Raw genomic sequence first — 18,170 nt, 5'->3', positions numbered from 1 at the left:
CTCCACCTTGCTGGTCCTGGTCGCAGTCGCCATCTTTGCCCGGGTCTCTCGCAGCTCCTCCCGGAGCCGCCACAAGGTCTTACTGGCTTCCTCATACTCACGGAGGTTCTCTACAATGCGGGTGCTGTAGGTGACATCAGGCTCCCGGGCCTTGCGCACCCACCAGTCCTGGTCACCCCCGTGAGTACTAAGCTGTGAGGCTGCTCCAGAAGGAGCGCTGCTGGGTCCTGCCACCTCAACCCCACCTGGGGCCTTTCGGCATCCACGGATTTCTGGCTGCGACCCGCGTGGAGCTGCACTGCTGCGACTCCTCTCCGATCTTCTGACCGCTGCTGGCTTGGCCGGTTGCTGCTTCTCTCCAGCTCCCGCCGGCCTAGTCCGGGAACTGGAGGCCTTGGACTGGCGTCCACTATTCGTTCCCAGGACCTGCACCCTCCCTGGGGAGAAAATACAGGCCCTGGCTGGTCTGGGATCTCCTGGCTCTCACTCACACACAGAGCACCTGGAGCAATCAGAACCAGAACCACACCCACAGGCTGAGCACTTCCTTCTCCTGTATATATATACAGTGCACAGTACTACTTCTCCTGTATATATACACTGCACAGTACTACTTCTCCTGTATATATATACAGTGCACAGTACTACTTCTCTTGTATATATACAGTGCACAGTACTACTTCTCCTGTATATATATACAGTGCACAGTACTACTTCTCTTGTATATATACAGTGCACAGTACTACTTCTCCCGTATATATACTGTGCACAGTACTACTTCTCCTGTATATATACAGTGCACAGTACTACTTCTCCTGTATATATACACTGCACAGTACTACTTCTCCTGTATATATATACAGTGCACAGTACTACTTCTCCTGCATATATACAGTGCACAGTACTACTTCTCCTGTATATATATACAGTGCACAGTACTACTTCTCCTGTATATATATACAGTGCACAGTACTACTTCTCCTGTATATATACAGTGCACAGTACTACTTCTCCTGTATATATATACACTGCACAGTACTACTTCTCCTGTATATATACACTGCACAGTACTACTTCTCCTGTATATATATACAGTGCACAGTACTACTTCTCCTGTATATATATACACTGCACAGTACTACTTCTCCTGTATATATACAGTGCACAGTACTACTTCTCCTGTATATATACAGTGCACAGTACTACTTCTCCTGTATATATATACAGTGCACAGTACTACTTCTCCTGTATATATACAGTGCACAGTACTACTTCTCCTGTATATATATACAGTGCACAGTACTACTTCTCCTGTATATATACAGTGCACAGTACTACTTCTCCTGTATATATACAGTGCACAGTACTACTTCTCCTGTATATATACAGTGCACAGTACTACTTCTCCTGTATATATATACAGTGCACAGTACTACTTCTCCTGTATATATATACAGTGCACAGTACTACTTCTCCTGTATATATATACAGTGCACAGTACTACTTCTCCTGTATATATACAGTGCACAGTACTACTTCTCCTGTATATATACAGTGCACAGTACTACTTCTCCTGTATATATACAGTGCACAGTACTACTTCTCCTGTATATATATACAGTGCACAGTACTACTTCTCCTGTATATATACAGTGCACAGTACTACTTCTCCTGTATATATACAGTGCACAGTACTACTTCTCCTGTATATATACAGTGCACAGTACTACTTCTCCTGTATATATACAGTGCACAGTACTACTTCTACTGTATATATATATATACAGTGCACAGTACTACTTCTCCTGTATATATACAGTGCACAGTACTACTTCTCCTGTGTATATACAGTGCACAGTACTACTTCTCCTGTATATATACAGTGCACAATACTACTTCTCCTGTATATATATACAGTGCACAGTACTACTTCTCCTGTATATATACAGTGCACAGTACTACTTCTCCTGTATATATACAGTGCACAGTACTACTTCTCCTGTATATATATACAGTGCACAGTACTACTTCTCCTGTATATATATACAGTGCACAGTACTACTTCTCCTGTATGTATACAGTGCACAGTACTACTTCTCCTGTATATATATACAGTGCACAGTACTACTTCTCCTGTATATATACAGTGCACAGTACTACTTCTCCTGTATATATATACAGTGCACAGTACTACTTCTCCTGTATATATATATACAGTGCACAGTACTACTTCTCCTGTATATATATACAGTGCACAGTACTACTTCTCCTGTGTATATATATACAGTGCACAGTACTACTTCTCCTGTATATATATACAGTGCACAGTACTACTTCTCCTGTATATATGGGCAGTGCACAGTACTACTTCTCCTGTATATATACAGTGCACAGTACTACTTCTCCTGTATATATACAGTGCACAGTACTACTTCTCCTGTGTATATATATACAGTGCACAGTACTACTTCTCCTGTATATATACAGTGCACAGTACTACTTCTCCTGTATATATATAGTGCACAGTACTACTTCTCCTGTATATATACAGTGCACAGTACTACTTCTCCTGTATATATATACAGTGCACAGTACTACTTCTCCTGTATATATACAGTGCACAGTACTACTTCTCCTGTATATATACAGTGCACAGTACTACTTCTCCTGTGTATATACAGTGCACAGTACTACTTCTCCTGTGTATATATATACAGTGCACAGTACTACTTCTCCTGTATATATACAGTGCACAGTACTACTTCTCCTGTGTATATATATACAGTGCACAGTACTACTTCTCCTGTATATATATACAGTGCACAGTACTACTTCTCCTGTATATATATACAGTGCACAGTACTACTTCTCCTGTATATATATACAGTGCACAGTACTACTTCTCCTGTATATATATACAGTGCACAGTACTACTTCTCCTGTATATATATACAGTGCACAGTACTACTTCTCCTGTATATATACACTGCACAGTACTACTTCTCCTGTATATATACAGTGCACAGTACTACTTCTCCTGTATATATACAGTGCACAGTACTACTTCTCCTGTATATATACACTGCACAGTACTACTTCTCCTGTATATATATACAGTGCACAGTACTACTTCTCTTGTATATATACAGTGCACAGTACTACTTCTCCTGTATATATATACAGTGCACAGTACTACTTCTCTTGTATATATACAGTGCACAGTACTACTTCTCCCGTATATATACTGTGCACAGTACTACTTCTCCTGTATATATACAGTGCACAGTACTACTTCTCCTGTATATATACACTGCACAGTACTACTTCTCCTGTATATATATACAGTGCACAGTACTACTTCTCCTGCATATATACAGTGCACAGTACTACTTCTCCTGTATATATATACAGTGCACAGTACTACTTCTCCTGTATATATATACAGTGCACAGTACTACTTCTCCTGTATATATACAGTGCACAGTACTACTTCTCCTGTATATATATACACTGCACAGTACTACTTCTCCTGTATATATACACTGCACAGTACTACTTCTCCTGTATATATATACAGTGCACAGTACTACTTCTCCTGTATATATATACACTGCACAGTACTACTTCTCCTGTATATATACAGTGCACAGTACTACTTCTCCTGTATATATACAGTGCACAGTACTACTTCTCCTGTATATATATACAGTGCACAGTACTACTTCTCCTGTATATATACAGTGCACAGTACTACTTCTCCTGTATATATATACAGTGCACAGTACTACTTCTCCTGTATATATACAGTGCACAGTACTACTTCTCCTGTATATATACAGTGCACAGTACTACTTCTCCTGTATATATACAGTGCACAGTACTACTTCTCCTGTATATATATACAGTGCACAGTACTACTTCTCCTGTATATATATACAGTGCACAGTACTACTTCTCCTGTATATATATACAGTGCACAGTACTACTTCTCCTGTATATATACAGTGCACAGTACTACTTCTCCTGTATATATACAGTGCACAGTACTACTTCTCCTGTATATATACAGTGCACAGTACTACTTCTCCTGTATATATATACAGTGCACAGTACTACTTCTCCTGTATATATACAGTGCACAGTACTACTTCTCCTGTATATATACAGTGCACAGTACTACTTCTCCTGTATATATACAGTGCACAGTACTACTTCTCCTGTATATATACAGTGCACAGTACTACTTCTCCTGTATATATACAGTGCACAGTACTACTTCTACTGTATATATATATATACAGTGCACAGTACTACTTCTCCTGTATATATACAGTGCACAGTACTACTTCTCCTGTGTATATACAGTGCACAGTACTACTTCTCCTGTATATATACAGTGCACAATACTACTTCTCCTGTATATATATACAGTGCACAGTACTACTTCTCCTGTATATATACAGTGCACAGTACTACTTCTCCTGTATATATACAGTGCACAGTACTACTTCTCCTGTATATATATACAGTGCACAGTACTACTTCTCCTGTATATATATACAGTGCACAGTACTACTTCTCCTGTATGTATACAGTGCACAGTACTACTTCTCCTGTATATATATACAGTGCACAGTACTACTTCTCCTGTATATATACAGTGCACAGTACTACTTCTCCTGTATATATATACAGTGCACAGTACTACTTCTCCTGTATATATATATACAGTGCACAGTACTACTTCTCCTGTATATATATACAGTGCACAGTACTACTTCTCCTGTGTATATATATACAGTGCACAGTACTACTTCTCCTGTATATATATACAGTGCACAGTACTACTTCTCCTGTATATATGGGCAGTGCACAGTACTACTTCTCCTGTATATATACAGTGCACAGTACTACTTCTCCTGTATATATACAGTGCACAGTACTACTTCTCCTGTGTATATATATACAGTGCACAGTACTACTTCTCCTGTATATATACAGTGCACAGTACTACTTCTCCTGTATATATATAGTGCACAGTACTACTTCTCCTGTATATATACAGTGCACAGTACTACTTCTCCTGTATATATATACAGTGCACAGTACTACTTCTCCTGTATATATACAGTGCACAGTACTACTTCTCCTGTATATATACAGTGCACAGTACTACTTCTCCTGTGTATATACAGTGCACAGTACTACTTCTCCTGTGTATATATATACAGTGCACAGTACTACTTCTCCTGTATATATACAGTGCACAGTACTACTTCTCCTGTGTATATATATACAGTGCACAGTACTACTTCTCCTGTATATATATACAGTGCACAGTACTACTTCTCCTGTATATATATACAGTGCACAGTACTACTTCTCCTGTATATATATACAGTGCACAGTACTACTTCTCCTGTATATATATACAGTGCACAGTACTACTTCTCCTGTATATATATACAGTGCACAGTACTACTTCTCCTGTATATATATACACTGCACAGTACTACTTCTCCTGTATATATAGTGCACAGTACTACTTCTCCTGTATATATATACAGTGCACAGTACTACTTCTCCTGTATATATACAGTGCACAGTACTACTTCTCCTGTATATATATACAGTGCACAGTACTACTACTCCTGTATATACACAGTGCACAGTACTACTTCTCCTGTATATATACAGTGCACAGTACTACTTCTCCTGTATATATACAGTGCACAGTACTACTTCTCCTGTATATATACAGTGCACAGTACTACTTCTCCTGTATATACAGTGCACAGTACTACTTCTCCTGTATATATATACAGTGCACAGTACTACTTCTCCTGTATATATACAGTGCACAGTACTACTTCTCCTGTATATATACAGTGCACAGTACTACTTCTCCTGTATATATACAGTGCACAGTACTACTTCTCCTGTATATATACAGTGCACAATACTACTTCTCCTGTATATATACAGTGCACAGTACTACTTCTCCTGTATATATATACAGTGCACAGTACTACTTCCCCTGTATATATGGGCAGTGCACAGTACTACTTCTCCTGTATATATACAGTGCACAGTACTACTTCTCCTGTATATATACAGTGCACAGTACTACTTCTCCTGTATATATACAGTGCACAGTACTACTTCTCCTGTATATACAGTGCACAGTACTACTTCTCCTGTATATATATACAGTGCACAGTACTACTTCTCCTGTATATATACAGTGCACAGTACTACTTCTCCTGTATATATACAGTGCACAGTACTACTTCTCCTGTATATATACAGTGCACAGTACTACTTCTCCTGTATATATACAGTGCACAATACTACTTCTCCTGTATATATACAGTGCACAGTACTACTTCTCCTGTATGTATACAGTGCACAGTACTACTTCTCCTGTATATATATACAGTGCACAGTACTACTTCTCCTGTATATATATACAGTGCACAGTACTACTTCTCCTGTATATATATATACAGTGCACAGTACTACTTCTCCTGTATATATATATACAGTGCACAGTACTACTTCTCCTGTGTATATATATACAGTGCACAGTACTACTTCTCCTGTATATATATACAGTGCACAGTACTACTTCTCCTGTGTATATATACAGTGCACAGTACTACTTCTCCTGTATATATACAGTGCACAGTACTACTTCTCCTGTATATATATACAGTGCACAGTACTACTTCTCCTGTATATATATATACAGTGCACAGTACTACTTCTCCTGTATATATATATACAGTGCACAGTACTACTTCTCCTGTGTATATATATACAGTGCACAGTACTACTTCTCCTGTGTATATATACAGTGCACAGTACTACTTCTCCTGTATATATACAGTGCACAGTACTACTTCTCCTGTATATATACAGTGCACAGTACTACTTCTCCTGTATATATATACAGTGCACAGTACTACTTCTCCTGTATATATATACAGTGCACAGTACTACTTCTCCTGTATATATATACAGTGCACAGTACTACTTCTCCTGTATATATATACAGTGCACAGTACTACTTCTCCTGTATATATATACAGTGCACAGTACTACTACTCCTGTATATACACAGTGCACAGTACTACTTCTCCTGTATATATACAGTGCACAGTACTACTTCTCCTGTATATATACAGTGCACAGTACTACTTCTCCTGTATATATACAGTGCACAGTACTACTTCTCCTGTATATATATAGTGCACAGTACTACTTCTCCTGTATATACAGTGCACAGTACTACTTCTCCTGTATATATGGGCAGTGCACAGTACTACTTCTCCTGTATATATACACAGTGCACAGTACTACTTCTCCTGTATATACAGTGCACAGTACTACTTCTCCTGTATATATACAGTGCACAGTACTACTTCTCCTGTATATATACAGTGCACAGTACTACTTCTCCTGTATATATACAGTGCACAGTACTACTTCTCCTGTATATATACAGTGCACAGTACTACTTCTCCTGTATATATATATATACAGTGCACAGTACTACTTCTCCTGTGTATATATACAGTGCACAGTACTACTTCTCCTGTGTATATATACAGTGCACAGTACTACTTCTCCTGTATATATACAGTGCACAGTACTACTTCTCCTGTATATATATACAGTGCACAGTACTACTTCTCCTGTATGTATACAGTGCACAGTACTACTTCTCCTGTATATATATACAGTGCACAGTACTACTTCTCCTGTATATATACAGTGCACAGTACTACTTCTCCTGTATATATATACAGTGCACAGTACTACTTCTCCTGTATATATATATACAGTGCACAGTACTACTTCTCCTGTATATATATACAGTGCACAGTACTACTTCTCCTGTGTATATATATACAGTGCACAGTACTACTTCTCCTGTATATATATATACTGCACAGTACTACTTCTCCTGTATATATACAGTGCACAGTACTACTTCTCCTGTATATATACAGTGCACAGTACTACTTCTCCTGTATATATACAGTGCACAGTACTACTTCTCCTGTATATATATACAGTGCACAGTACTACTTCTCCTGTATATATATACAGTGCACAGTACTACTTCTCCTGTATATATATACAGTGCACAGTACTACTTCTCCTGTATATATATACAGTGCACAGTACTACTTCTCCTGTATATATATACAGTGCACAGTACTACTTCTCCTGTATATATACAGTGCACAGTACTACTTCTCCTATATATATATACAGTGCACAGTACTACGTCTCCTGTATATATATACACTGCACAGTACTACTTCTCCTGTATATATACACTGCACAGTACTACTTCTCCTGTATATATACACTGCACAGTACTACTTCTCCTGTATATATATACAGTGCACAGTACTACTTCTCCTGTATGTATACAGTGCACAGTACTACTTCTCCTGTATATATATACAGTGCACAGTACTACTTCTCCTGTATATATACAGTGCACAGTACTACTTCTCCTGTATATATATACAGTGCACAGTACTACTTCTCCTGTATATATATATACAGTGCACAGTACTACTTCTCCTGTATATATATACAGTGCACAGTACTACTTCTCCTGTGTATATATATACAGTGCACAGTACTACTTCTCCTGTATATATATATACTGCACAGTACTACTTCTCCTGTATATATACAGTGCACAGTACTACTTCTCCTGTATATATACAGTGCACAGTACTACTTCTCCTGTATATATACAGTGCACAGTACTACTTCTCCTGTATATATATACAGTGCACAGTACTACTTCTCCTGTATATATATACAGTGCACAGTACTACTTCTCCTGTATATATATACAGTGCACAGTACTACTTCTCCTGTATATATATACAGTGCACAGTACTACTTCTCCTGTATATATATACAGTGCACAGTACTACTTCTCCTGTATATATACAGTGCACAGTACTACTTCTCCTATATATATATACAGTGCACAGTACTACGTCTCCTGTATATATATACACTGCACAGTACTACTTCTCCTGTATATATACAGTGCACAGTACTACTTCTCCTGTATATATACAGTGCACAGTACTACTTCTCCTGTATATATACAGTGCACAGTACTACTTCTCCTGTATATATACAGTGCACAGTACTACTTCTCCTGTATATATACAGTGCACAGTACTACTTCTCCTGTATATATACAGTGCACAATACTACTTCTCCTGTATATATATACAGTGCACAGTACTACTTCTCCTGTATATATATACAGTGCACAGTACTACTTCTCCTGTATATATACAGTGCACAGTACTACTTCTCCTGTATATATACAGTGCACAGTACTACTTCTCCTGTATATATACAGTGCACAGTACTACTTCTCCTGTATATATATACAGTGCACAGTACTACTTCTCCTGTATATATATACAGTGCACAGTACTACTTCTCCTGTATATATATACAGTGCACAGTACTACTTCTCCTGTATATATACACAGTGCACAGTACTACTTCTCCTGTATATATAAAGTGCACAGTACTACTTCTCCTGTATATATAGTGCACAGTACTACTTCTCCTGTATATATATACAGTGCACAGTACTACTTCTCCTGTATGTATGGGCAGTGCACAGTACTACTTCTCCTGTATATATACAGTGCACAGTACTACTTCTCCTGTATATATACAGTGCACAGTACTACTTCTCCTGTATATATACAGTGCACAGTACTACTACTCCTGTATATATACAGTGCACAGTACTACTACTCCTGTATATATACAGTGCACAGTACTACTTCTCCTGTATATATACAGTGCACAGTACTACTTCTCCTGTATATATACAGTGCACAGTACTACTTCTCCTGTATATATACAGTGCACAGTACTACTTCTCCTGTATATATACACAGTGCACAGTACTACTTCTCCTGTATATATACACAGTGCACAGTACTACTTCTCCTGTATATATATACAGTGCACAGTACTACTTCTCCTGTATATATACAGTGCACAGTACTACTTCTCCTGTATATATACAGTGCACAGTACTACTTCTCCTGTATATATACAGTGCACAGTACTACTTCTCCTGTATATATACAGTGCACAGTACTACTACTCCTGTATATATACAGTGCACAGTACTACTACTCCTGTATATATATACAGTGCACAGTACTACTTCTCCTGTATATATATACAGTGCACAGTACTACTTCTCCTGTATATATACAGTGCACAGTACTACTTCTCCTGTATATATACAGTGCACAGTACTACTTCTCCTGTATATATACACAGTGCACAGTACTACTTCTCCTGTATATATACAGTGCACAGTACTACTTCTCCTGTATATATACAGTGCACAGTACTACTTCTCCTGTATATATACAGTGCACAGTACTACTTCTCCTGTATATATATACACTGCACAGTACTACTTCTCCTGTATATATACACTGCACAGTACTACTTCTCCTGTATATATATACAGTGCACAGTACTATTTCTCCTGTATATATATACAGTGCACAGTACTACGTCTCCTGTATATATATACACTGCACAGTACTACTTCTCCTGTATATATACAGTGCACAGTACTACTTCTCCTGTATATATATACAGTGCACAGTACTACTACTCCTGTATATACACAGTGCACAGTACTACTTCTCCTGTATATATATACAGTGCACAGTACTACTTCTCCTGTATATATATACAGTGCACAGTACTACTTCTCCTGTATATATATACAGTGCACAGTACTACTTCTCCTGTATATATATAAAGTGCACAGTACTACTTCTCCTGTATATATACAGTGCACAGTACTACTTCTCCTGTATATATATACAGTGCACAGTACTACTTCTCCTGTATATATATAGTGCACAGTACTACTTCTCCTGTATATATACAGTGCACAGTACTACTTCTCCTATATATATACACTGCACAGTACTACTTCTCCTGTATATATATACAGTGCACAGTACTACTTCTCCTGTATATATATACAGTGTACAGTACTACTTCTCCTGTATATATACAGTGCACAGTACTACTTCTCCTGTATACACAGTGCACAGTACTACTTCTCCTGTATATATGTACAGTGCACAGTACTACTTCTCCTGTATATATGGGCAGTGCACAGTACTACTTCTCCTGTATATATACAGTGCACAGTACTACTTCTCCTGTATATATATACAGTGCATAGTACTACTTCTCCTGTATATATATACAGTGCACAGTACTACTTCTCCTGTATATATATAAAGTGCACAGTACTACTTCTCCTGTATATATACAGTGCACAGTACTACTTCTCCTGTATATATATACAGTGCACAGTACTACTTCTCCTGTATATATATACAGTGCACAGTACTACTTCTCCTGTATATATATACAGTGCACAGTACTACTTCTCCTGTATATATATATAGTGCACAGTACTACTTCTCCTGTATATATACAGTGCACAGTACTACTTCTCCTATATATATACACTGCACAGTACTACTTCTCCTGTATATATATACAGTGCACAGTACTACTTCTCCTGTATATATATACAGTGTACAGTACTACTTCTCCTGTATATATACAGTGCACAGTACTACTTCTCCTGTATATATACAGTGCACAGTACTACTTCTCCTGTATATATATACAGTGCACAGTACTACTTCTCCTGTATATATACAGTGCACAGTACTACTTCTCCTATATATATACACTGCACAGTACTACTTCTCCTGTATATATATATAGTGCACAGTACTACTTCTCCTGTATATATACAGTGCACAGTACTACTTCTCCTATATATATACACTGCACAGTACTACTTCTCCTGTATATATATACAGTGCACAGTACTACTTCTCCTATATATATACACTGCACAGTACTACTTCTCCTGTATATATATATAGTGCACAGTACTACTTCTCCTGTATATATATACAGTGCACAGTACTACTTCTCCTGTATATATACAGTGCACAGTACTACTTCTCCTGTATATATACAGTGCACAGTACTACTTCTCCTGTATATATATACAGTGCACAGTACTACTTCTCCTGTATATATACAGTGCACAGTACTACTTCTCCTGTATATATACAGTGCACAGTACTACTTCTCCTGTATATATACAGTGCACAGTACTACTTCTCCTGTATGTACAGTGCACAGTACTACTTCTCCTGATATCTGTCTCTCTATATCTGGCGCCATGTTCGTCCTCTTGGTGTGGTTATATCGGATGTCTTGCGGTTTCTCTCTCGTGTTTCTCGTATCGCCGCGGCCTCCAGTCATTTCTTATCCGTGGATTGGAATAACTTTATTTCCCGCTTGTTTCTTCCGCTGGCAGCTACATCCTGTTATACGGGGAGGACGTGTGAGTGGAGCGCAGGGCGCTGGCGCGGCGGCTGTGGGGGGCAGTGATGTCGGCGCGGGTTTCATCACGCCGTGTGATAGCTCATTTTCTCAATGTCAACATGAGGCAACAGAGGAAAAATGAATTCTCTCATTTGATAAGCCGGATCCAGAGCGTCGCGTTCACTCACCGCTCGTCCGCCACCTAAGAAGAGATTAATCATCGGGGAAAAGATTCCCCCCTCCCCCGACTTCACCCCCAAGCGGCAGGTCACAATTTTTATTTGTGTGGAATTGGCTTTCGTAAAGCTGGAGGTTGCCGGAGGCAGAGACCTGATATGAGGAGAATGTGCGCGGCGGCGGCGGTGGCGCGGCGGGGATTGATTAGCGCACTTCATATCCTACACTCCATAAGCGCACTCCAACTGCAATCTAACACACCGCTGAGCTGAAGAGACAAGAGAAATTGCTTTCCTCCTTAATATTTAACCTTGGAGCCGCTCTGACCGCCGCGCTCCGCACATCCCTCTCCTCCAAACATCTCGCGTGGTGGATAATATCGGCGCCGCACTCCGCACTGACGACGCTTTCCGGACGAACATTCTACAAAGAGGCAAAAAAAAACTGAGACAGAATTTAGAAATTTATTAAACGAAATGTGATGTAAATGTATCAAATAAGTAACAATATATCAGGGGTGGAGACTCCACAGCAAGTAACACAGCGCACCATTGGCTCCGGGCCCCTGGAGAACGCGGGGGCCCCACAATGACTTGCTGTGCCATCCAGAGCAATGCAACGTACGGGGTGGCAACACTGACTGCTTTCTGTTGCCCACACTCCCTCGTCTCTCCCCACCTCAGGTCTCCCTCAGGTCTGACCTCTCCCCTAGCCGTTCCCTTCTTTCCCTCCACCTCGCCGCTCCCTCCTTTCCCAACTACGTTGCTGCTCCCTCCTTTCCCCCACCTCGCTGCTCCCTCCTCTTCTCTAGCTCGCTGCTCCTTCGTTTCCCCCCACATTGCTATTTCCTCCTCTTCTCTAGCTCGCTGCTCCTTCCTTTCCCCCCACATTGCTATTTCCTCCTCCTCTAGGTAGTTGCTCCCTCCTTTCCCCCCACATTTCCGCTCCCTCCTTTCCCCCCACATTGCTGCTCCCTCCTCTTCTCTAGCTCACTGCTCCCTCCTTTCCCCCCACATTGCTGCTCCCTCCTCTTTTCTAGCTCACTGCTCCCTCCTTCCCCCACATTTCGGCTTCTCTCCTTTCCCCCCATATTGTAGCTCCCTCCTCTTCTATAGCTCACTGCTCCCTCCTTTCCCCCCACATTGTCGCTTCCTCCTCTTCCCTAGCTTGCTGCTCCCTCCTTTCCCCCCACATGGCTGCTCCCTTCTCTTCTCTAGCTCGCTGCTCCCTCCTTTCTCCCCACATTGTCACTCCCTCCTCTTCTCTAGCTCGCTGCTCCCTCCTTTCCCCCCACATTACCGCTCCCTCCTCTTCTCTAGCTCACTGCTCCCTCCTTTCCCCCCACATTACCGCTCCCTCCTCTTTCATAGCTCACTGCTCCCTCCTTTCCCACCACATTTCCGCTCCCTCCTCTTCTCTAGCTCACTGCTCCCTCCTTTCCCACCACATTGTCGCTCCCTCCTCTTCTCTAGCTCACTGCTCCCTCCTTTCCCATCACATTTCCGCTCCCTCCTCTTCTCTAGCTCGCTGCTCCTTCCTTTACCCCCTTATTACCGCTCCCTCCTCTTTTGTAGCTCACTGCTCCCTCCTTTCCCCCCACATTGCTGCTCCATCCTCTTCTCTAGCTCGCTGCTCCCTCCTTTCCCCCCACATTGTCACTCCCTCCTCTTCTCTAGCTCGCTGCTCCCTCCTTTCCCCCCACATTGTCACTCCCTCCTCTTCTCTAGCTCGCTGCTCCCTCCTTTCCCCCCACATTGTCACTCCCTCCTCTTCTCTAGCTTACTTCTCCCTCCTTTCCCACCACATTTCTGCTCCCTCCTCTTCTCTAGCTCACTGCTCCCTCCTTTCCCACCACATTTCTGCTCCCTCCTCTTCTCTAGCTCACTGCTCCCTCCTTTCCCACCACATTTCCGCTCCCTCCTCTTCTCTAGCTCACTGCTCCCTCCTTTCCCACCACATTTCCGCTCCCTCCTCTTCTCTAGCTCACTGCTCCCTCCTTTCCCCCCACATTGCTGCTCCATCCTCTTCTCTAGCTCGCTGCTCCCTCCTTTCCCCCCACATTGTCACTCCCTCCTCTTCTCTAGCTCGCTGCTCCCTCCTTTCCCCCCACATTGTCACTCCCTCCTCTTCTCTAGCTCGCTGCTCCCTCCTTTCCCCCCACATTGTCACTCCCTCCTCTTCTCTAGCTTACTTCTCCCTCCTTTCCCACCACATTTCTGCTCCCTCCTCTTCTCTAGCTCACTGCTCCCTCCTTTCCCACCACATTTCCGCTCCCTCCTCTTCTCTAGCTCACTGCTCCCTCCTTTCCCACCACATTTCTGCTCCCTCCTCTTCTCTAGCTCACTGCTCCTTCCTTTCCCCCATTATTACCGCTCCTTCCTTGCATCTCCCTCCTTTCTCACCACATTTCCGCTCCCTCCTCTTCTCTAGCTCGCTGCTCCCTCCTTTCCCCCCACATTACCGCTCCCGCCTTGCCTTGACCCACCGTGCTGCTCCCCCCACTACCTCCTCCTCTCTCCCACCTCTTTCCTCCCCCTTACTGTTCTCCCTCCTGTCTGCCTTGCTGTTGCCCTCACTCCCTCCTTTTACCCCACCTCGCTTCTCCTTCCTTTTGCCACACCTCACTGCTCCCCTGCCATCTCCTCCTCCCTCCTTGTTGCTCCCTCCTCTCCCCCAGCTTCGCCTTTCCCCCTGCTCCTTCCTCTGCCCCCACCTCGCGCTTTCCCCTCATTTTGAGATCAAGTGTTTCTTTGTAGCAATTTCCTTTCCTTAATTACAGTTTCCTGTCTGCGGTGACATTTACATGGCGATCTGGGGGGACGCGGCGGTGATTTATTATCTCTCCTCATATCAGGATATCACTCAGCAGAATTGAGTTCATAAAATAAGGGCTTGGATTATCGTGACCTCTGCGCCGCCAACTGAGAGAGCACTGGCAATGGGATAAGAGCTCTGCTTGCTGTCTGTGAACGGGAACATTCCATTTTAAACTCAGCCCAATAAAAGGCCATTCTAAATCTTCCCACAGCTGAGGGTCTGTTAGCGAAATCTAGAATCTAAACCGTTTACCTCTTCTACTTTCGTCTACACAACTTACACTCCCAGTCACAATGTCCCTATCACAGTGACAGCCACAGAGCCCCTATCACAGTGACAGCCACAGAGCCCCTTCCAGTGCCAGGCGCAGAGCCCCTTCCAGTGCCCGGTACAGAGCCCCTTCCAGTGCCAATAACAGAGACCGTTCCAGTGTCAGTCACAGAGACCCTTCCAGTGCCAGTCAAAGAGCCCCTTCTAGTGCCAATAACAGAGACCCTTCCAGTGCCAATAACAGTGATCCTTCGAGGACCTGGCACAGAGTCCCTTCCAGTGCCCAGCACAGAGCCCCTTCCAGTGCCCGGCACAGAGCCCCTTCCAGTGCCCAGCACAGAGCCCCTTCCAGTGCCAGTCACAAAGCCCCTTCCAGAGCCCGGCACAGAGCCCCTTCCAGTGCCCAGCACAGAGCCCCTTCCAGTGCCAGTCACAAAGCCCCTTGCAGTGCCCGGCACAGAGCCCCTTCCAGTGCCAGTCACAGAGCCCCTTCCAGTGCCAATAACAGAGACCCTTCCAGTGCCAATAACAGAGACCCTTCGAGGACCTGGCACAGAGCCCCTTCCAGTGCTCAGCACAGAGCCCCTTCCAGTGCCCGGCACAGAGCCCCTTCCAGTGCCCAGCACAGAGCCCCTTCCAGTGCCAGTCACAAAGCCCCTTCCAGAGCCCGGCACAGAGCCCCTTCCAGTGCCCAGCACAGAGCCCCTTCCAGTGCCAGTCACAAAGCCCCTTGCAGTGCCCGGCACAGAGCCCCTTCCAGTGCCAGTTACAGAGCCCCTTCCAGTGCCAATAACAGAGACCCTTCCAGTGCCAATAACAGAGACCCTTCGAGGACCTGGCACAGAGCCCCTTCCAGTGCTCAGCACAGAGCCCCTTCCAGTGCCCGGCACAGAGCCCCTTCCAGTGCCCGGCACAGAGCCCCTTCCAGTGCCAATCACAAAGCCCCTTCCAGAGCCCGGCACAGAGCCCCTTCCAGTGCCCATCACAGAGCCCCTTCCAGTGCCAGTCACAAAGCCCCTTGCAGTGCCCGGCACAGAGCCCCTTCCAGTGCCAGTCACAGAGCCCCTTCCAGTGCCAATAACAGAGACCCTTCTAGTGCCAATAACAGAGACCCTTCGAGGACCTGGCACAGAGCCCCTTCCAGTGCTCAGCACAGAGCCCCTTCCAGTCCCCGGCACAGAGCCCCTTAAAGTGCCCAGCACAGAGCCCCTTCCAGTGCCAGTCACAAAGCCCCTTCCAGAGCCCGGCACAGAGCCCCTTCCAGTGCCCAGCACAGAGCCCCTTCCAGTGCCAGTCACAAAGCCCCTTCCAGTGCCCGGCACAGAGCCCCTTCCAGTGCCAGTCACAGAGTCCCTTCCAGTGCCCGGCACAGAGCCCCTTCCAGTGCCCGGCACAGAGCCCCTTCCAGTGCCAGTCACAGAGCCCCTTCCAGTGCCCGGCACAGAGCCCCTTCCAGTGCCAGAAGCAGAGACCCTTCCAGAGCCTGGCACAGAGCCCCTTCCAGTGCCCAGCACACAGCCCCTTTCAGTGCCAGAAGCAGAGCCCCTTCCAGTGCCAGGCACAGAGCCCCTTCCAGTGCCAGTGATAGAGCCCCTTCCAGTACCAGTCACAGAGCCCCTTCAAGTGCCAGGCACAGAGCCCCTTCCAGTGCCAATAACAGAGCCCCTTCCAGTGCCAATAACAGAGCCCCTTCCAGTGCCAATAACAGAGACCGTTCCAGTGTCAGTCACAGAGCCCCTTCAAGTGCCAGGCACAGAGCCCCTTCCAGTGCCAATAACAGAGACCCTTCGAGGACCTGGCACAGAGCCCCTTCCAGTGCTCAGCACAGAGCCCCTTCCAGTGCCCGGCACAGAGCCCCTTCCAGTGCCCGGCACAGAGCCCCTTCCAGTGCCAATCACAAAGCCCCTTCCAGAGCCCGGCACAGAGCCCCTTCCAGTGCCCATCACAGAGCCCCTTCCAGTGCCAGTCACAAAGCCCCTTGCAGTGCCCGGCACAGAGCCCCTTCCAGTGCCAGTCACAGAGCCCCTTCCAGTGCCAATAACAGAGACCCTTCTAGTGCCAATAACAGAGACCCTTCGAGGACCTGGCACAGAGCCCCTTCCAGTGCTCAGCACAGAGCCCCTTCCAGTCCCCGGCACAGAGCCCCTTAAAGTGCCCAGCACAGAGCCCCTTCCAGTGCCAGTCACAAAGCCCCTTCCAGAGCCCGGCACAGAGCCCCTTCCAGTGCCCAGCACAGAGCCCCTTCCAGTGCCAGTCACAAAGCCCCTTCCAGTGCCCGGCACAGAGCCCCTTCCAGTGCCAGTCACAGAGTCCCTTCCAGTGCCCGGCACAGAGCCCCTTCCAGTGCCCGGCACAGAGCCCCTTCCAGTGCCAGTCACAGAGCCCCTTCCAGTGCCCGGCACAGAGCCCCTTCCAGTGCCAGAAGCAGAGACCCTTCCAGAGCC

At 44.2% G+C, this 18,170-nt stretch overlaps 1 protein-coding gene across 1 annotated transcript; it reads left to right on the top strand.

Moving 5' to 3' along the window:
* The first annotated feature begins 13,227 nt into the window (after positions 1 to 13,227).
* Positions 13,228 to 17,876, top strand: LOC140108560 (uncharacterized). Its single transcript, XM_072131822.1, has 2 exons — positions 13,228 to 13,259; positions 17,255 to 17,876. Exons 1-2 carry the CDS (start codon positions 13,228 to 13,230, stop codon positions 17,874 to 17,876), a joined length of 654 nt encoding a protein of 217 aa, XP_071987923.1.
* The last annotated feature ends 294 nt before the right edge of the window (positions 17,877 to 18,170 follow it).

The sequence above is a fragment of the Engystomops pustulosus genome, unplaced genomic scaffold (genome assembly GCF_040894005.1).
Source record: "Engystomops pustulosus unplaced genomic scaffold, aEngPut4.maternal MAT_SCAFFOLD_147, whole genome shotgun sequence".
Classification (NCBI taxonomy): domain Eukaryota; kingdom Metazoa; phylum Chordata; class Amphibia; order Anura; family Leptodactylidae; genus Engystomops; species Engystomops pustulosus.
The sequence above is the reverse complement of the archived record's forward strand: the minus strand, read 5'-3'. Positions and strand labels throughout refer to the sequence as shown.

Bases quoted from the DNA above. Each gene is read 5' to 3' on its own strand.
- LOC140108560 (XM_072131822.1), top strand. From the start codon at position 13,228: ATGACTTGCTGTGCCATCCAGAGCAATGCAAC. The intron at 13,260-17,254 runs GTACGGGGTGGC...AGCCCCTTTCAG, and splicing joins GCCATCCAGAGCAATGCAAC to TGCCAGAAGCAGAGCCCCTT.